Raw genomic sequence first — 21,369 nt, forward strand, 5'->3', positions numbered from 1 at the left:
TCCCTAGGACCCCACCTGCTTCAAGCCTGTGACCAGCACGCATGTGTGTGTGCTGGCGCCAAGCAGCTGGGGTCCCAGGGATGCCACTGGAGTGCCTGGTCTTGTCAGCCCGGCCTGGTGACTGCTAGAGTTCGCAGTCCTTTTCGTTTGTGGAGCCCCTAGACTAGGGGAATCAAGAGTGCAGGAAGCACCAGGAATTCTAGGAATCGTAGTTTTGGTGGCAGCCCCTGGACCAGAAGTGGAAGCCCAGAGCTCAGGGAGCACCAGGAATGATGAGAATTATAGTTCTGGTGGCAGATGCATTCCGGGATCTCCTAGACACTAGAGCAAAGTGAGCCTGGAGCAAGTTAACGTTGTGGGCGGGGATAGAGGAAAAGCAAAGGTGAGAGACATAAGTGAAGTCACAGTGTCGATGAAAAATTAAAGGGAAGATATCCTGCAACTTCTAGGAAATCTCCACCAAGGGAGCAAAGAAAAAAAAAAGAAAAAAAAAACCTCTATTATTCTGTGAGCAACAAACCAAACTGGGTTAGGGTCTCAGACAATTCACTCATATGATTGCAAAGACAGACAGAAACTCCTGGATTGGAGAGTGCTCTCCCTGAGGGCTCCCAGATTGGAGAGGGTGCAGGTCGGGCTGAGGGACTCAGCCCCCACCCCCCAAGCATATTATGCTTATGGAAAGTGCAATGAAGGGAAAGAACAGGGTGTTATATGAGATTGCATGGCAGGAGTATAAGGGTGAGGTTTAAGGATGGTTTCCTGGAATTGACTTCTTATGCCAAAGCACTTTGACCTGGTTTTAGAATGATCATGGAAACTGGAACACCAGTCTCTTAAAAGAGGCCCAGATAGAATGATGAATTCAGACCATTGTTCTCCCTGTAATAGAACACTGACAACAAGAATAATAGGGCACTAACCACGGTGAAAGAACAGTGGAGGCAGCCACTCTTCTCAACAATATCTGGAGCAAAAGCATCTCAAATCCAGGGCTTCTGATTACAAATCCATTTGCTTCCTCCTGTGTTATTCTTCAAATCCTGCCTAATTCAGCCTTTATGAACTATTCTTGTGACCAGTTTCATACCTACATTTATTAGTTCTCTCCATCTGCCACCTTTCAGTCAGTCCCCCTGTAGCCTAGTGCATTAGTTCTCCTTAGAAGACATCCTAGATAGGCCTTTCACAGTCAATATTATTTGTGTTCCCTGCTCTACTGCTACAGATGGCACCCCCTCCAGTCTTAAACATTTTTTAAATCCAACACACCCACAGGACTTAAATATTCTGTTTATTATTTAAGAGTCATGGATCCTAATTTTGCTAAAAGCCATAATAGATACCAGATCCAATCATATTTAAAAATGATAGGCATAATTGAGTACTCAAAACACTTTGAGCGGTCTTGCCATTTCTCCTTGTTATGTAGGGAAGATAATAAGCAAATATCTCTGTAGATGTTGGTATTGTGATGTGATTAGACTATAAGCCTCCTGAAGGCAGGAATCCTATCTGCTCATTCTCTGCAATCCCTGACCCTTACTACAGCGTGGTCACTATACATACTCAGCATTTCATACTAAATGAATGAAAGCATGTTTTCCATCTTGTATCTGCTGTATGCCCAGAAATGGTTAAGTATAGTTCTTGCCCTCTTGATTGTAGACTCTTATGATAATACTAGAGGCCCAGTGTATGAAAATTCATGTACCGGAGGTGGGGGTCCTTCAGCCCAGCCTGCCTCTTCTCACAGTCCAGGAGCCCTCAGGGGCAGGAGGTGACACTCCCATCACACCTCTGCTGCTGCCACTGCTGGCAGCACAAGCTTCAGCTGGCTCTAGTTACCTGAGCCTTGGTCGGCCCTGGGGTCTGGGCAACCACCATCTGAGGCTTGCCTGCACCTTGGGTCATCCCTGGGTGGCTGGGGGTGCTAAGGGAACTGGGCGCCGCCATCTTGTGGCTGTGGGCACTGCCATCTTTGAGGGTGTGGCAGTCAACTAGCATTTTCCCTCCTTATTGGCTGTGGGCACCGCTATCTTTGCAATGGCATGAGGGTCAATTAGCATATTCTGTCTTTATTAGAAATGATATCTACATGTAAAGTACTGATTTTACCTCCAAAAGAGCGAAGAATACAGATCCTACTTGAAGGAGTTCATGGTCTTATCACTCAACTCTAGCATGTAGCAGAGACAAAAATACCATTACACTAAGTGGACCAGGATACACATCATATAAAAGAAGTACAGTGGCAGTTCAAGGGCAAGTGTCATCACAATCTTGAGAACTTGGTAGCATTTGATGAAACTGAGGGATTGTAGATTATAGTAGACAATGATTACTACAGAGGAATAGAAAGGAGGTACTATTATACATAGAGTTCACTGCATAAGTAAAACTAAAAAAGTTGAAACATATGTCTTAGTCTTAGGAATTGCTCCATTTCGTTAAAAAAAAAATTAAAAAAAAAAATACTAGTATTCCAGGCGTGAGGAAACTACTGAGAACTGTATTCAAAATGTTTAATATCTAGCCCTGTGGCTCAGTTGGTTGGGGTGTCATTCTGTAAACCAAAAGGTTTGTTTCTAGGTCAGGGTACATACCTAGGTTGCGGGTTGGATCCCAGGTCAGGGAACATATGGAAGGCAACCAGTCAATGTTTCTGTCTGATACATTGAAGTTTCTTTCTATCTCTCTCTAAATCAAACCTTTTCTAAAAAAATTAAAAATTTATACTTGGTAGAGACACTTGTAGTCAACTCATTTTATTTACAGAAACACAGAACATTTTATAACTGTAGACTTTCTACTTGGTACAAATTGTATAGTATTAACTGAAATGTAAAAGTTTTTATGTAATGTCAAAATACACTGGTTGCCCCTTGTCCAGTTTTGCTTTCCATAGTTTCAGTTATCCATGGTCTCAGTTACCTACGGTCAACTGCAGTTGAAAAATATTAAATAGGAAATTCCAAAAATAATTTTTAAGTTTTAAATTACATGCCGTTTTAACAGTGTGATGAAATCTTGCACCATTCTGCTCTGCCATGAGTCATTTCTTTGTCCGGCGTGTCCACACTGTATATGCTACCAGCCCATTAGTCACTTAGTAGCCATCTCAGTTGTCAGACCATCTCTCTTGGTCTCGCAGTGCTTGTGTTCAGGTAACCCTTATTTTACTTAATAATGGACCCAAAGCTATCCATAACTTATAGTATATTATTACAATTTATAGTATATTATTGTAATTGTTCTACTTTTCTATTGTTGTTGCTAATCTTGTACTGTGCCTAATTTATCGATTAAACTTTATCATAAGCATGTATGTACGGGAAACCATAATATATTCAAGCTATCTGTGGGTTAAGGAATCTTGGAACCTTTCCCATGTATAAGGGGGGGACCATCATAAACTACTTTTTTTGCATTTTTTAAGCATAGGCAGTACTTTATACAAAATAATCAAAATCCTGCAAAATATATCCCTAATTCTGTTTAACTAGAGATCTCAATTGATTTTTAAGGTATTTGTCAGAAACAGTATCATAAAAATAAACTGTCTCCTAGTTCCCTTTGGTTCCTTGTGCTAACATGGGAATACTGTCTGCTGCTTTGTCAGCATCTATTGTTTACTGTATTTGTTAAGTCAGATACCTTGTATAGTTTGGATCCCAGAACTGAATTAAGGAAGTTGGACTTTAATTCAAACTTCACCATAATTTGCCTCCTAGCATGGTGGCAAGTTTCTTAACTCCTCAAAGCCCCCTCCTTTCCTCATTAGTGAAATAGATAAAAGTCATACTCCTTTTGGCTGTATGACAATTCATGTAAAAGGCACTTAATGAGTGCTCAAACACAGTATTATTTTTATTACTAGTCTTTTGTAAAACAAAATATGAAATGGGGAAAAAACTAATAATGTTATTAATTGTAAATTTATTCATTGTAATAGGATGGTAAATAATACTATTTTTGTTAGAACTAAATCTGGACTCCATCTTTGCAGATTGTGTATGGTTGAAAAAAATTTTTAACAAATTACTTTTGGTTTGTCATATAGTAAACCTCATTGGACAGATAAGGCAACCAGTTGATTTTTCTCTCACACACATCAATGTTAATTATAATTATTTTTTACTGTGATAAGTAGAGTTATAAACATGTAAGATGATAAGATTTGTGTAATCCAAGAGAAAATAGACATAAGGAATTCCACCGAGAAATAAAATGGTTCCTATTGGAAGGTCCGTGCATATGAGGGTTTAACTGGATGTAGGAAAGCTGCAGAACACATCACTGTGTTCTACTCCAGAAGAGGCCTTGCCTGTCATGGGATTCCATTAATTGTGAAGTTTTCTAGAGCCCATTCATTGCAATGAGTATTTTCCTCTTTCAATTAAATGAGAGCCAATATACGTAGAAAAGTAGTAGCTTTGCAAAATCTAAGCTTTAGAAATTGAATAATTAATTAGCAAACATATTATTATTATACTGTAATAGCTAAAAAGAATGTTTATGTTTCATATTTTTAAGTGACCATAAGTTATCAAGGTACTCTAGTGTCCACTTAAATTTAATGTTGATGGCAGGTGTAACTGTCTGACCTCTAGTGGATAGAGTTTAGACACTACATAGACTTAGATACAAATAGATTTAGACACTATATTTTATATAATTTCTAAATTTCAGAAGACTAAGAAGAACATTTATCTTAAGATTGAGTATTAAAAAAAAAGAAGAAGAAGAATGTCCTGTCATGTGATAGTAATAGTTTCCTTTGTCTTTAGCAAAGACCATACTGGAATATTTGATTAATTTTTTTCTTAATTTTGTATCTCACATTAGCTGAGAACTCTCATCTCAGTAATCTAATGAACCATAAATTGCTGGACATTTGCAATTAACGTGGATCCCCAGTAATTTTTTTTATTTATTTCAAGTACCATGTGGATTATAAAGTTCCATGCATGTGAAGGCTTTTTTTGAGCTAACACTGTAACTCTATAGGAAATGGACAACTGACATTTGCACCATCTTGTCCTCTGTCCATTTTCCTGCAGTCAGCACCTAATTTCTTTCTTTTCTGCCTGTTGTCTGGTATATTTCTAGTGCTTTGCGTTTCATGTTACCATAGAGACAGGAGGTACTTCAAAGCCTTGGGAAGATGAGTAGAAGTGGGTCTTTGAGGAAACAGTCCCCACTGGCGAGATAGAGAAGCCCGAGGCAGGAATCTATAGCTGTAAATGGGAAGAGGGAACTGTGTGTTCCGATCCAACTATGCATCCATAGAGTCTCAGGAAGCACAAGCACAGTCTGTGCTGCATTAAAAGTGAATTGTTTACTGAAGCCAATTTTTCAAAGATCTCAGTGCAGCCTGGAACCAAACTTAGTGTTTTATTTGCATTAAAGTAACAGAAGTAACATTGACCTATTCCTCATTAAAAGGATGCCAGCAGCTTCTAAGAAGGGTCCCTTTTGCCTGACTTAGTTTGCCAATCAAAAATCTCACCTTAAAAATGTGGATCAATATTCTTTGACTCAGTCAAAACCATCAAAAGTCATATTACAGTTTGAGTACAAAGGGCTCTACAATGAACATCCAAATCATTGATCCAAATACAGTACACTAGTTCTAGAAATGAGTGGTTTACGTATATGTGGGTGAGTGAAGTAGGTTTACAGTTTTGAGTATTCGAAACAGAGTTTATTCTTGTTAGATCTGTGTTGTCAGTATTGTACTATTTATTAATCTGTATTTTTCCATGTAAACAACTATAAACCTACTTTTGCTCATCGCTATATTTACCTTAAGTTCTCATATACTTCTTCCATATTTTAGATATATAACTTAAAGCTTTTAAACGTGTATATGACTTAATAAATTGCTACAATATTATTCTAACTCATACTTAATATTTTTATTTAAGAGAAAGATGCTTAAAATATTTAAAAATCATATAGATTTTTTTTCTCTTGCTTTATCCTCACAGATATTCTGTGGTAAGACTTTGTAGGGAAAGGGGGGAGAGAAAATTTAAAATATTAAGAACAAAATAATGTGCAAAGGAATTTTAAAAGAACAAATGTTATTTTGTACATTTAAAACCATTCTTTTTTTTTTTTTTTTTTTTTCTTGAGTGGGTAAGATACATACCCAAGGTATTTGCTAGATTTTGTCATAGATCTAGTAGTCTAAGCAGGGAAATACTTCAAGGAAACTCAAAAAACATCAACATATCTTTCTAGGTTACAATTCCAGGACATAGTATGCAAAATTGTATTTCTGAGGAAGAAAGCCAGTAATCTGTATATAGAATAAGGTTGAGAAGGTCCTTTGAGGCACTCACTTTCCTCAAACTAACAGTAGGAGGCAGTAGGATATTAGTCTGAGCTGCTGTCTTTAAGGTAATGGCTATGACTCAAGCCAGATCTTTTTTTCTTCTTCTTCTTTTTTCTTTTTTACTCATTTTCTAGAAATACATGAAACCAAAATCTTAGAAGTAGTTTCAGATTTCATAATGAAACTTGGAACCATCAATCCAGTACAAAAATAATGTTGCTGGGCTATGAATAGATCAATCAGAAAAGGCAAGTCTGTTAGCTTCTAACTGTGGCAACTCTGTGCACCTCGGTTCCAATTTGAATAGAAGAATGGCAAGAAATAAAGGCCAATCTCATTTTGGAACGGAGAGTCACATTTAGTGTGTTAGATCCTCCTTATTTTCACTGACTAAATGAAATGAATTTAGAACTATGAAGTAAAAGTAAAAGAGTCTGAATGGTAGCCTGGTCTTCCTGTACTTAGATGACTAGATAAGCATGTCAACAGAGAGAAGCATGACTGCATTTTGAACTTTAGCCATTGTCTATTTTACAACTCACAAAAGCTACATAAATCCAAATTACCTAGGAATATAGAACTGTTTCTATATTCACAATGAAATGCTAAATTTTGGGACATTGCATTCTTGGATTTATTTTTATGTAGCAAAAAAGTAATAATGTTAAAAAAGCATTTTCCTTCTGTAATAACTGATTTTGTTAACAGTTTAGCTTTCATATATTGACCTAATTTTAATAAGGACTGTATTTTGGGATTATCTCAGTTTTAGCCATGTATATATAACAGCAAATATTTCCCTATGAAATTCAAACAGCACATATTTATTTGATAACTAACCATGATTAGTATACAATCAGTGACCAGAGAACAAAGCAAAGTTTACTAGTCCAAACTACATAGGGAAATAAATTGCAAAATAAATATATTTCTAATATTAAGGAAAAGATTCCAAAATACACACCTATACTAGGGTGGGGCTTGTGATCTTGATACTATCACTTTTTCTCTAGACAAGTGAACTACACACCCCTATATGGTGACTTAAATAAATTATAGAACTACTTTTAATAAATATGGGTAAATGAACAATATTAATTTCCATTAGGATATGGGTTGCCAGAGTAGCCATATATAAAGGTAATATGAGTAACATTCTGTAATTACTTATGATACCAGCTGCCCAGAATTAGGCCAAATTTCATAGCGCTCTAAAAGATTGCCCTTACTTCAACACCAGCTGCAAGTTTGGGGGTTCCCAATGTTGACCAGCTGGTTACAACTGGGTGTGTTTTACTCTCCCCTCAGGTTTGATAATCTACTGCAGCGACTCCTAGAATTCAGGAAGTTCTATCACAGCCATTTTATAGTAAAAGGACAGGAGTCAGAACCACCCATAGAGAGACCACACATAGGGTGGGGCCTGGGAGCGTCCCAAACGTGAAGCTTCTGTTGTTCTCAGGGATGCATTCCCCCCACCCAGAACATCAATGGGTGACAATGTGTATTACCAACCAGGAGAACTCACTGTACTCACTGTCCGGAGTTTGTGTTGAGGCTTTGTCCCTTAGGCCTGATTGATAGGTAACACGATTGAGCTCAGTCACTATCCTTCCAACCCTCTAATCTCCATCAGTCTTCCTGATGTGCCCCTCCCCATCCTCAATCACTTATTGCTGTAAACTAGCTAGGAGCCCACCCTGAACAGTAAAGGCACTCCTGTCACTGTTAACTCCAAGGGTTTAGTGGCAACCTCCCAGAAACTCATAGAAAGACCAACTAAAATTTTATTACATACCTTCCAGAAAGTGTTGCAAATGTAAGAAAATGAAGCATGAGAAAATTCCATTTGAGTTTAGGGTTTTTGAGGTGTCTGGTAAGTTTGTAGGGAGCAGTTTCAATACAGAAGTATGAAGGAAAGCCAAATTAGAATTTGCTAATAATTGGGTAGAAACTTGAGAGAGAAGAAAGCAAATATAGAAAGGAGCATTGAACAACAATAACATGTTACGAATCAGAAGGATACGTAGCTGAAAGGAAGGATTTACATGGCTGTTCTCTGCACAGGAAACAGGCTGTACTCACCCTGGATGTCCTTTGCTCAGAGCTGCACCCCCTGAGCTCCTTCTAGCCTGTGGTCAGGGAGGGAGGCCTGGCATAGGGAATTGGAAAGTGGCGGTGCTGGCTTTGTAGTTTATTAATAAGGGCCGTGATATAGAACAAGACGGACTGGAAGTGCATATATGATGGGTTTCTGGAAATTAAAAAAAAAAAAAGTTCTAGATTAATTGTCAGGTATCTCCTTTATTAAGAGAGATATCTTTTATTTATCATCTTCTGCTTTGTTTAATTTTTTCAACTTGGGGAAGTATTGTTTTGTTGTTTTTATGTATGGTTTCAATAAGAGTTTCTTGGCACTCCTAAAAGACTTTATATACAAAGTGCCCCTTTGCTCTTTTTATCATTTTTATACATTTTCAATAAAAAAGGTAAACTAAACAGCAAAATGAAGCTAAGGGAAGACAATTATTTATAGCATCAGTAAATCAGCTGTAAGAAAAGCCACAGGGATATGGGCTGCTGGCAGCCGGCACTAACTTCTGTTATTACATAGATTAAAAACATATATTTGTCACACACTTCACTATCACGTAGACCCAGTAGTGCTTTAAAAATTGTATTTATGGGTCACTTTTTCCCCCTCACAAAAGTAAAGTCATTGCTGGGGTGAAACAAACAGCTACTTAGTAGGTCAAAGTAAAAGTGAAGAGCAAAAGGTGAAGATTACAGGGAGAGACCAAACTTCAGTAACACTGTATAAATGCAGTCAGTTTAGGACGCCAGAGTTATACATCCTTTCTCCTGTCAAAGCTGCCACAGGTTCACCGTTGACCACAAAAGGCAGGAGCTCGATTTTATATTTCATCTGAGAGCAGGCACTTCTAAGAAGCTCATGCCCATTAGAACCACAATGTGATGGGGGATCAATACTGACTTAGAGGGAATAATGCCTCTTTCTGAACCATAACTGATATTTCCTGCAGCTGAGAGGTTTCCCGAGGGCTGTCAGCCAGGGTGTTAGCCAGCCTCTCCACTCAAGAAGCAAGCCTATTGGCCAAGATATTTCCTCATTTGATGCCATGCAGTGTATATTTATATTTACTTTTTCTGTCAGCAATTTTTCTGGTTTTCTCTGTCTTTTGTGTTACTCAAAAAACAATGGAAATGTTAGCTCAGGATGGTGCAGTTTTTGTGTCTGTTTTTTTGTTGTTATTGTTTTAGTTTTGTTTTTTGGGTTTTTTTTGTGTTTGTTTTTTGTCATCCAAAAGGCATTGGATGTAGATTAAGCTTTTATTCTTATGTTTAAGAGTTCTCTGTGTTTAAGGGCCATTAAACTTTACAACAATTTTCAACTTTTTTTTCACTTTTAGGAAGAAAAGAAAAAAAAAAAAAGGCTACGGTGGGACTCCAGATCCAGTTCTTACAGTCAGAATCATAGGACAAAATAGGTAGAAATAAGTGAGTTGTCCTATGTTAAAGGAAAATAGCATGAATTCTCAACCTGTTTGTTTCTACCGTAGTGTAAAGAATAGCTATGTGGGTTGGATTTCCTTACTCACCTGGTGCTATCACCAGTGGCCCTGGATACAGGGCCTAGACCATACTTCCCTTCCGACATCAACTGTAACATCTTAGAGGGGGAGAAAGCAGCCTTGGCTTCAATTCGTAAAGTAATAGCACAGACTTTTTCTCTCTGGAGAGTTAAACAGTCATTCTAGTTTGCCTCAGTATTTTTCATTTCCATTTTTAAAACTGTATTGATAAGGATTTGCGTTGATGGAAAATAGAAAATGCTTCTCTTTTTCTTGATACCCCAGAGCTGTCTTTGATTGAAAGAATTCATGTGTCCAAGGTATGCATTTTGTATGGAATTATCTAATTCTTTATGAGAAGGACAAGCCCACTGGCCTGAATTACAATTTATTTCATTCCTCTGAGCACAGATATGGAGTTCGCCCCAACGTACAGGGGTGTGGCATCTCCTGGAGGTTTGAACTGAGCCTTCTAGAAATTAAGTGCATTTTTTAATTGCAGTAAGTACATGGGATTTGGGTCTCCAGTTCAGGCCAGATGAAGCCACCAAAAGGGGTCTTTTACAATAATAGGAATAGCAAAAGATACCTGGCCTTGAACCAGCGTTGTAACATTTTGTATAACAGTGAGCTTCCATTTTGGGACTTCCTCTAACGGTGAACATTTTCTCTATGTGCAGTGGATGGAGGAGTCCTCCAACCCAACTTCATTTATCTACTTTGCAGTCTAAAACTCCTCTCCCTCTGTTCTACCTTTTGGATCTCCCATGACTGGGGACTGGATAGAAGCTGTGGGATGCTCAGAGAGAAATGTGAGGGCTGGAAAAATTTCTCACAGAGCTGTAAGCTCATTGTTAACAAAGCCCTGTGTACGTCCTTTTTTATTTCTTCAGCAGTCTCGGGAATAGCCTCTTTTTATCTCACCCTGTCTGTTGCTGCTCATGAAAGATTCTCCATCTGAAACCACAGAGGAGTTAAATACCAGCTTGGTTTTTCTCTTATCATTTTGTCCCTAAAGCATGCTCCCAGCTATTGTGGAGTTTTCTCAAAAGGCAGAAATGCTCCAGCCTGCATTGGCCCGCCCATTGTTACCCATCTTAGCCTCAGAAGTTCAAAGAACAAACTCGAAAAGGAAACCCAGGCTCTGCTGGGCATTTTACCCTTAGATCTGGCAAAGGTCAAGTAAAGGAAGACCAAAATATCCAAGTGGATATATACAGCCTCGGTTTTAGCACCTCGCAGTCTATTAGTGTCCTTGTCAGGAGCTGCTTCAGAAGAGCAGAAGGTCACAAGCATCATTGGAGTGGGTTCAAGAGAGGAACTGAGACAGCAAGTAAGGGCGATTCCAAGAGGTTTTGCTGTACAGACAGTCAACAAGTTTGACTTTTGAGGTAGTAGACAGAGCAGGATGTGGAGCCAAAGAATTTTTTTTTTTCTTGAAAGGTTAGGGTTATCACAACATACCTGTACAGTACCATGAAGAGAACAGGCACATGAAGAAGGAAACCTTTATGAAGTGGTAGGGAGGACACAGCAGCCAGAGGCATAACCTTGAATTGACAAGCAGGAGTAGGATGAGGTGCTACCTTGAGGGACTGTCCTCAGGTAGGAGAGCAGATCCTAACAGAAGGGAAGGCATATGTGTGCGTTCAGTGCGGAGACAGTAAGTGTGGGGGGCAGGGGGAGCTTGTGGGGGTTGGTTCTCTTCTGACTGCTTCTATGAATAAGTTAAATAAGAGTGAAGGAGATCATGCTGGATGTTTGAAAAGAGAGAAGATGTGCAATAGTTGTCTAGGAGAAGGGAGGCGTGCATGGAGTGGGTGATTGTCATGGGATTATGGTTGTACTTGAACTTTATAGTCATGAATTTAAGTGAGGAAAGGAGTACTGTGTGCGATGGTAGTTTGCTGGTACATAGGTATACTATCTGCTCTTCAAAGTTATTGAGAGAATTAAATGTGATAGGAAGCATTTTGAAAATCGCTTCTTGGCCTTTTGGTTCAGGTCAAGCGTAGAGAAACCATTTTGAAGTATTAAGTACAGGACATTGTTATTATGAAACTTAGCTTTGAAATACTTAGCGCTTTTCCTGGGCATAAAGCTTTTCAAGTTTCTTTAAGATAGCCTTAGTAGCTCTAGAGACAGCATTTCACTTCTGCTGCTGATTTACTTGGTAACTAAGTCTAAGCAAGGACTTAACCTCCTTCTACTTTTGTCTCTCAATCTACAAAATGAGTCTGGTAATGTTTGAGATATATATATATATATATATATATATATATATATATATATACACCATTAATAAAATGGTGTTTCAGCCCCGACTATCATGGTCACCAGAAAATCAGGGAAGTCAGAGCATCTGAAAAAGTTCTGAGTCTTGGGTGGTAGACATCTCCCTTGGGGAGCTTGCGAAGGAGGAAGGAAAGACAAGAATCTTAAATTAGGTGTCACCCACAGTATTCCCTTTAATTTTCATCAGTATTCTGTGAAGCTGATTAATAGAAACCTGAAGAGATTAAGTAACCTGTGAAAGCCACATGGTAGACCTTAGATTTCAACCCAGAACGACCTTAAAAATCCCATTTTCTTCTCACTTTGCTTTATGTGGAATTGGGCATGATGCATGCTAGCCATAGGAGGCACCGAACAATATATGTATGTATGTATCCTATATAATAAAAGGCTAATATGCAAATAGACTGAACAGTGGAACAACCGGTCACTATGATGCATACTGACCACCAGGGGGCAGATGCTAAATGCAGGAGCTGTCCCCTGGTGATCAATGCACTCCCACAGCGGGAGCACCACTCAGCCGGAAGACAGGCTTGTGGTTGGGGAGCACAGCGGCAGTGTCAGGAGCCTCTCCCACCTTCACATCAGGGCTAAGGATCCCTCAGGGGATGTCTGTCTTCCAGCTTAGATCCCAGAGGATGCAGGCCCAACTGAGCCGCCCCCCCAGTGCATGAATGTAGTGCACTGGGCCTCTAGTACGTATATAATAGACCTATATTTTAGCCCAATCTCTTCTCTGCTGCCAGATATTCTACTGGAGTTGCCCAGTAGCAGAATAAACTAGTTTGTTGTAGATATCATCATGATAAAGTCGTTGATAAGAAATCAAATGACAAGAAAAGACAGGAACATCAGGGTGAGGGAGTAGTAAGCTGACTAAATATTTGCACTTAGCGACAAATGCAGTTTTCAAACACATTTTAGGACAGAAGGGTGGATGCTAGAAAATAAATGTGTGTGGTCCTGGGAAGTGCAGGAATACCATGTATACTGTGCCCTTTACTGCAAAGGCAATATGTATCTTAGAAACTGTAGAGCACAAACTGCTCTAAGAGAAAATCACTGCTCTAGTAGATTTTGATTTTTGAGTAACAATTACCCACCTGATAGAGAAGGTGATAGGAAAAGTATATTTATTTTCTTCCAACAGCTAAAAGGTGACCATACTTCTAAAATTTGTTGAGAATGTCCAAGAAAGTGTGTAAAATACTCATCCATCACTGGAAAGCCCCTAGTCAGGAAATGACAGTGCAGTAAATATCTTCAGCGGCCACCTTTTAATGCACAAGCTGTTCTCGGTTGGAACTTTCAGCACTCACATAAAACACACTGTCATGAGTGACTGCTTGTGCTCCAAAGTCATTACTATTGGGATAATGGAACATCTCTCAGCGAATAACCAAAAACTTTAAATGTCACATCACTTCAAGCCATTTCAAGCCCCATTCAAGGTTACATGGATATTGAGGGTGTCTGTTTTTTCATAGTTTGAGGTCCTTGAGAGAGATCATTCCTATGGCTATGCCATGTGAGAGTCGGTTAATTAAAAGGAAATCTGGCATTCTTTGGGAAAGTCAATCAGCCAGAGCCATTTAGGCATTAGCTACTGCAACTCCCTCCTTAGAGCCTTGATAAGTGAGCATCACTGTCACTTACTGCCAACAAAGGAAAATATGTGTGTATGTGTACCTGTCAGTATGTATATGTGTGTATATATTTGACAATTAAATTATAACCTAATTCTGTTTCGCTAGCAAGTTTTAATAATTTGCCTGTCAAGTTCAATGTTTCTTTTAGGGGAAATCATTGACTTTTGAAATTTCAATAGAAACTTTTCTCTTTCATTTTGTTCGAGAAGAAAATTATTATTCAAACGAATGCTTATCTTGGGTCATAGGGTGTGGAAATCATTTCTTTGCCCGGTGTATGTTTATTGAACACCTACTTTGCTCCAGGGCCATGTCAGCCACCAAAGTCACAGCATGTTTAAAACAATGTTCCTCATGTCTTGGGGCTCATATTCTAGTGAAGAGATAGACATTGGACAAGTAAACAAGTAAAAGGTGTGTCCAGTGGTTATGAGTTCTATTCAGGGAAAGATGAGGGCATAAGGAGATACTGTGTGTCATTTTGATGGATGGTCAGAGAAGACCTCCCTTCAGATGGCATTTGAGCAGAGACCTGGATGAAATACAGACCCCAGCTTTGATGATAACTGAGTGATAGGCCCTGCAGGCGTAAAAGAAGAAGGAAATAACATAAGTGCTAATGAAACTATTGTCTGTTTTTATTTCAGTTTATAACCTCTGCATGTTTATTTTAAATCTGTTGAATATTTTTAGTTTAATATATCTAAGAGAACCTGTTTATTGAGAATAATTATTTTAAAATTTCATGATCTGCACAGTCCTTGCTCATCACAGTGATAAATTTGATGTTCCTTCCTTCCTGTAGAAAATCAGAAAGTGCAGTTGACAGAAGGGTCGCGTCTACACCACAATATCAATTGCAACTCAACAAGGACTCCAGTCGCCAAGGAGCTTAATTACAACCTCGACACTCACACGTCCACAGGGAGGGTCCAGGCAGCTGAGAAGGACACCTGCCGTGTAGAAAGCAGCAGAAAAAGGGAAAAGGAACTTCTTGGCTCAGTTTCTAAAAATGAATCCCTTTCTGAAGTTGAAGCCCTGCTGGCAAGATTACGAGCTTTATAAATTAAACCGGCAAAAAATATAATAAAATGAGTAAGCCAAATAGAAAGCCATGCTCTTAGCTATAACACTTGAAAAAATTGCTTTCTGTGTAAGTTACTTTATATAATTTTAAATTATGATCTCTATTAGAAAAATAAAACTAAATACATCACTGCAATGCTTTTCCTATGTACTTGAGGTTGCGATCCATTCAGGATTTTAACGGGGCTTTAACATTTTCTGTCACCTGGCATTAACACTTTCTGTACTTGGTGGTTAGGTTATACACTGTTTTAGAGACAGTAAGTGGCCACGTGTTCAGCAATGTATCCTTAAGAAAATAACCATCTTTCTAAGTCAACTGTAATTTCTATTTTATTATTTTCAACATTAACGAACCTCAAATCTTCAACCTCAAGTCATGCTACATATCTATGTGTTGTTTATATAGATCCAGATTCTCCCAAACTGGGGTCTGCATGCTATTAGCATAGTATCAAAAATATAAAACTGAATAGAACAGAGCTATGAGAAATGATTGGTAAGCTTCTTACCATCATTGAATTCATATTATTTATATCTGTAGGAAACTATAAGACCATTGAGCACATTTCCAAAAATGATATAATAGGAATGTATGCACTCTGTAGAATGCACAAGATTTTGTATGAAGCTGGACATATAGGGTATTGCAATGCTGCTGAAACTCTTAGCACACCCCACCTTCCCCCCCCCTCCCCCCCCCACTCCTCTCCCCTATAATTATGACTCTGGGATAGAATTTCCATTTTTAAACTTCCCAAGTAACAAATGTCTTTATTTCTGTAAACAAACTTGGAATTGCAGTTTGTTTGATCTGACAATCAATAACTTTAACAAAGATCTAAAAAAATGTTTCATTGAAAGTTTTCTTATGCAAATGTTACACATGTACTTCATTTGGGGCATCAAATTAACCGTTGTTAATTCCACATCAAAGACAATAAACTTGTACTTTTACTTGCACTAAATGAGAAATCGCTCTTTTCCTTTCTGTAGTTAGCATATTCTGTGGCTGAGCTGGAAATAGACTGTGCTATGCAGTCTCTCTAAGCATCTATTTTGCTTTATGACCTGCAATAAGTAAGTGACTGCTCTTTTACCTACAGTTAAAAAGCAGTTATATGGAACTAGTCTGTGAGGTCCACTGCTTTTTATTTCCTTGTTTAAGTTGCTACCTCCTTTCAGCTCCAACTTAATAAAGTTAATTAATTAGAACTATGAACCAGGCCCTGTTTATAGACATTGGGGAACAGAGTTATCGGTAGCCAGTGTGGCAATAAATTGTTCTTGTGTGTATTGCTAAAATGTAAAATTTGCCCTTCAATGCAATTCCAATTTTCCTGAACACAAATCTTAAAAATCAAAAAGTGAAGGATATTTACACATTTAAGCAGACAAGAACTCTAACAGGAAGGAGAGAAGTTAAATGAAAGAATTCTAATTTTCAGTTCATAACATGATTCTGAAAAGACTTGGGCTTTTCAGAAACACAACTGAAATTCAACCAGGTAGTTTGAATACACCAGGTGGCAGATAAACACTCTGAAAACTTGGAGCTAAGAATCAGTCAACAGAGAGAAGCAGCCGGGTGAATAAAGGGAAGTAAAAATGACACAAATGGGGACAGAGAGGGCATCACCAGATCCAGGAGTCAGCTTCCGTGGCATCTGTCTGCAGGAGCCTGAGGCTAGCATAGCGGCTGCACTGGCCCACATCCCCTCTCCCTGACTCGCTGACAGGAGCCTGTTCTGAGCAGGCCTGTAGGAAGACTATAGCTGTGAAGACGAAAACACAAGAGTTGAAGAGGTGAGTGCTAACTATTATAAGAAGCCAATCACTTTCTGTTATTTCCTTGATAGCTGTCTGTTCAACAAGGGGCTAGATCAATGGTTGGCAAACTGCAGCTCGTGATCCACATGTGGCTCTTTGGCCCCTTGAGTGTGGCTCTTCCACAAAATACCACAGCCTGGGTGAGTCTATTTTGAAGAAGTGGTGTTAGAAGAAGTTTAAGTTTAAAAAAATTTAGCTCTGGCCAAAACCGGTTTGGCTCAGTGGACAGAGTGTCAGTCTGCAGACTGAAAGGTCCCAAGTTCGATTCGGTCAAGGGCATGGACATAGGTTGCGGGCACATCCCTGGTGGGAGGTGTGCAGGAGACAGCTGATCGATGTTTCTCATCGACGTTTCTAGTTCTCTGTCCCTCTCCCTTTCTCTCTGTGGAAAATCAATAAAATAAAAAATAAAAAAAAATTTTAGCTCCCAAAAGAAATTTCAATTGTTGTATTGTTGGTATTTGGCTCTGTTGACTAATGAGTTTGCCAACCACTGGACTAGAAGAATAGAATTAGCGTGTGTTTATTTTAGTTTTAGTTTTTGTTAATTGATGATTAACAAGGACATTTTCCATTGATTTTTAGAGAGAGTGAAAGGAAATGGGGGAGGCCGGGGCCAGGGAGTGAGCCTACAACTGAGGTACATGCTCCTGACTGGAATCAAACCGGGCACCCTTCAGTCCTTAGGCCAATATTCCATCCACTGAGCCAAACCCGCTAGGGCTAGAATTAGGGTTTTAAAATACACAATATTCCTTTAGCCATCTGGAAATGAAAACTATACTAATGACCTTTACTGGAGGATGGGTAGTGAGGTACAATTTTGTGTCTCTGAGCAAACAGTTTGTTCATTTGAATGAGCAGATAAAAGAACCACTCGAAACCACCTGACAGAGCTCAGTGCCCTTAATGAGGATGTTCTGTCTGGGCTGGTGACAAACCCCAAATAGAGTCCCCTCCTCTTTCCCACAGGCCAGTGTAGAGAATGTAGCAAAACACAGAGACAAGTAAGTGATCATTGAGTTGTCCAGAAGCAAAGACCTGCAGCTAACCAGTTTTCACAATCAGTGTAATTTTTAAAGGAAACAGAGACTCCTGCTTAAGTTGCCCCAATAGGTAAACGCTGAACTCACCTATTCTCACAACTGCATCAAAATTACAGAACAATCATTGAGGACCACCAGAACACTAGCCAAACAGAATTCCTGTTACTAAGAATATTAAGAAGTCATACAGAGACTGATAGGATGGATGGAGTCAAGAATTAGGCTGGTCCCATACCCTCAGTATGACGATTAAGAATCAGGTAGAGGTTCCACCTAAGGAACAAGGGGTCCCAGCCTCAAGCTGGGCTCCCCAGGGGCACCAGCTCTGGGAAGAAGAGTCTCTATAACATCTGGCTGTAAAAACCAGCTGGGATTGTGTCCAAGCAAGACAATGTGCTATGAGAGCCCTAGGCACTTGCAGGCCTGAAAGGGGCCAAGCACAGACTCACTCACAAACACATGCACTCAGCTCCAGCACAGGGGCTGCATCTTGAAAAGCACCAGGAACATACTGGCAGGAACTAACTTGTCTAGCTTCAGGGTGAGGGCTGGAGGTCAGAGGTTAGGTCAGCTCACCAGACTGCTGGCAGACACCACAGTTTCTCTGGTGCTCCCCTATGCAGCTGGCAGGCACAGGTAAGCACCAAAGCTGAACACACTGTTAACTGCCCACTGTGGTGATCCTAAGACCCCACCCTACCCAACTCGCCCACCTAGCCCAGACTTCTTCCAGTGAAGTATCCACACATGTGGCCTACCTCAGGTGGTGCTGCAGACTTTACTAAATATCTCAAAAGATCCACAAATCCCAAACAAGCAGTGGCCAGCCTTAGCATGCTTTGTACCACCTCCTAAAACAATGGTTCTCAATCTTCCTAATGCCACGACCCTTTAATATAGTTCCTCATGTTGTAGTGACCCCCAACCATAAAATTATTTTTGTTGCTACTTCATAACTGTAATTTTGCTATTGTTATGAATCATAATGTAAATATCTATATTGAGAACTGCTGTAGAGCCTAAGACCATCAGAAAACACAGATATTTACATTACAGTTCATTAACAGTAACAAAATTACAGTTATGAAGTAGCAATAAAAATAAATTTATGGTTGGGGGTCCCCACAACATGAGGAACTGTATTAAAGGGTCGAGGCATTAGGAATGTTGAGAACCACTGCTCTGGAGCATCTGGCTCAGGTGACCATGAAGACTGTACCACTGGGCCCCACAGAACAACTTCTACATAAGGCCACTCTGCCAAGACTGAAAGGCATGAATAATCCACCTAATATATAGAAGCAAACACAGGGAGTAATCCAAAATGAGAAGATAAACATGTCCCACATGAAAAAATAGAAACAAAAACCTAAAAAAAGAACTAACCAAAGTGGAGACAAGTATTCTACCAGATGCATAGTTCAAAACATTGGTTATAAGGATGTACAATGAAATTAGGAGGGAAAAAAATAGAGAATTTCAATAGAGATAGAAAGCATGAAAAAGAACCTGTCAGAAATGGAAAAATATAACAAATTAAGAATATATTACACGGAATCAATAACAGATTACATGAAGCAGAGAATCAAATTGGCAATCTGGAAGGCAATATAATGGTAAACACCCAATCAGAACAGCAAAAGCACTAAAAAGGAAAATGAGAATTCAAGGGACCTCTGGGACAACATCAAGCATAAGAACATTTATGGTAGTACAAGAAGGAAAAGAAGAAAACAAAGGGTTGAAAACCTATTTGAAATAGCAATGGCTGAAAACTTTCCCTACCTGGTGAAAAGAAAAAAAATAGACTTATAAGTCTAGAAATGCAGAGTCCCAAACAATGTAAAGCCAAAGAGGTCTGTACCAATACACACCAATTAAGGTTATTAATTGCCAAAGGTTCAAGACAAAGAGAGATTCTTAAAAGTAGCAAGAGAAAAGCAGTTAATTACTTACAAGGGAGCTGCCATAACTGTCAGCTCATTTATCAACAGAAACTTTGCAGTCCAGAAGGAATTGGCAAGACACATTCAGGTGATAAAAAGCAAGGCCCTATGACCAAGATTGCACTCCCCAGCAAGGCTGTCCTGTAGAATTGAAGGAGAAATAAAGTTTCCCAGGCAAGAAATACCTACAGAATTCATCATCATAAATCCAGCATTATAAGACTTGTTAAATGGACTTCATTAAGAAGAAGAAAATTGCCAAAACCAGTTTGGCTCAGTGGATAGTGTCGGTCTACAGACTGAAAGGTCCCAGGTTTGATTCTGGTCAAGGGCATGTACATTGATGCGGGCACATCCCCAATTGGGGGTGTGCAGGAGGCAGCTGGTTGATGTTTCTATTGTAGCTCTCTATCCCTCTCTCTTCCTCTCTGTAAAAAATCAATAAAATATATTAAAAAAAGAAGAAGAAAATTTAAAAATATGAATAATAAAATGGCCATAACTACATACCTACCAATTACCTTACATGTAAATAAGTTAAGTGCTCCACCCAAAAGACTAGGGTAGCTAAATAGATAAGAACACAAGTCCAATACAAATTCTGCCTACAAGAGAACCATTTCGGATCAAGATACACAGATTGAGCCGAAACCGGTTTGGCTCAGTGGATAGAGAATCAGCTTGGGGACTGAAGGGTCCCGGGTTCGATTCCGGTCAAGGGCATGTACCTTGGTTGCAGGCACATCCCCAGTAGGGGATGTACAAGAGGCAGCTGATAATGATTCTCATAGATGTTTCTAACTCTATCTCTCTCTCTTCCTCTCTGTATAAAATCAATAACATATTAAAAAAAAAAAAAAAAAAAGATACACAGATTGAAAGTAAAAGATGAAAAAAGATGTGTCAAGCAAACAGAAATGACAAAAAAAAATAAAAAATAAATAAATAAATAAAATGCTGGGGTAGCAATCCTATCAGGTAAAATGTACTTTACAACAAAAGCTATAACAAGAGACAAAGACATTTTATAATGATAAAATGATCAATCCAAAAAGAAATGACAATGCTTGTAAAAATTTACCCACCCAGTGAAGGAGCACTTAAATATATAAATCAATTATTGATAGACATAAAAGGAGAAATCAACATAAAAGTCATAGTAGGGGACTTTGACACCCATTGACATCAATGGATAGATCATCTAGGCAAAAAATCAAATGGGGATATAGCAGCCTTAAAAAAGACATTAGCTCTGGTGGGTTTAATTAGTATTTTTAGAACATTTTACCACAAAACAGCAGAATATACATTCTTTTCAAATGCACATGGAACACTTTCCAGAATAGATCACATGGTAGGCCACAAAACAAGTCTTAATAGCTTTAAAAATACTGATATCAAGCATCTTCTCTAATCACAATGGTATAAAGCTAGAAATCCATTACAAGAAAACAAAAACACATGAACACATGAAGGCTAATAACATGGTACTAAACAATGAATGGGATAACAATGAGATCAAGGATAAAATCAAAAGGCACCCTGAAGGGGAGGATCCAAGATGGCTGCTCGGGTAGA

At 38.9% G+C, this 21,369-nt stretch overlaps 1 protein-coding gene across 3 annotated transcripts in view; it reads left to right on the forward strand.

Annotated features, from left to right (window-relative positions):
- Positions 1–15,951, forward strand: part of DIAPH3 (diaphanous related formin 3) — a 479,703-nt gene extending 463,752 nt beyond the window's left edge. For 2 of the 3 annotated variants that reach the window (XM_084876736.1, XM_084876737.1), the window contains one exon: positions 14,689–15,951. In XM_084876736.1, the coding sequence (XP_084732862.1) occupies positions 14,689–14,948 (260 nt within the window). In that variant the 3' untranslated portion in view covers positions 14,949–15,951. The remainder of the gene's footprint in view (positions 1–14,688) is intronic. The other variant, XM_084876738.1, reaches the window with a different exon arrangement.
- The last annotated feature ends 5,418 nt before the right edge of the window (positions 15,952–21,369 follow it).

The sequence above is a fragment of the Pipistrellus hanaki genome (assembly GCF_964339955.1).
Source record: "Pipistrellus hanaki genome assembly, chromosome: 3".
Lineage (NCBI taxonomy): Eukaryota > Metazoa > Chordata > Mammalia > Chiroptera > Vespertilionidae > Pipistrellus > Pipistrellus hanaki.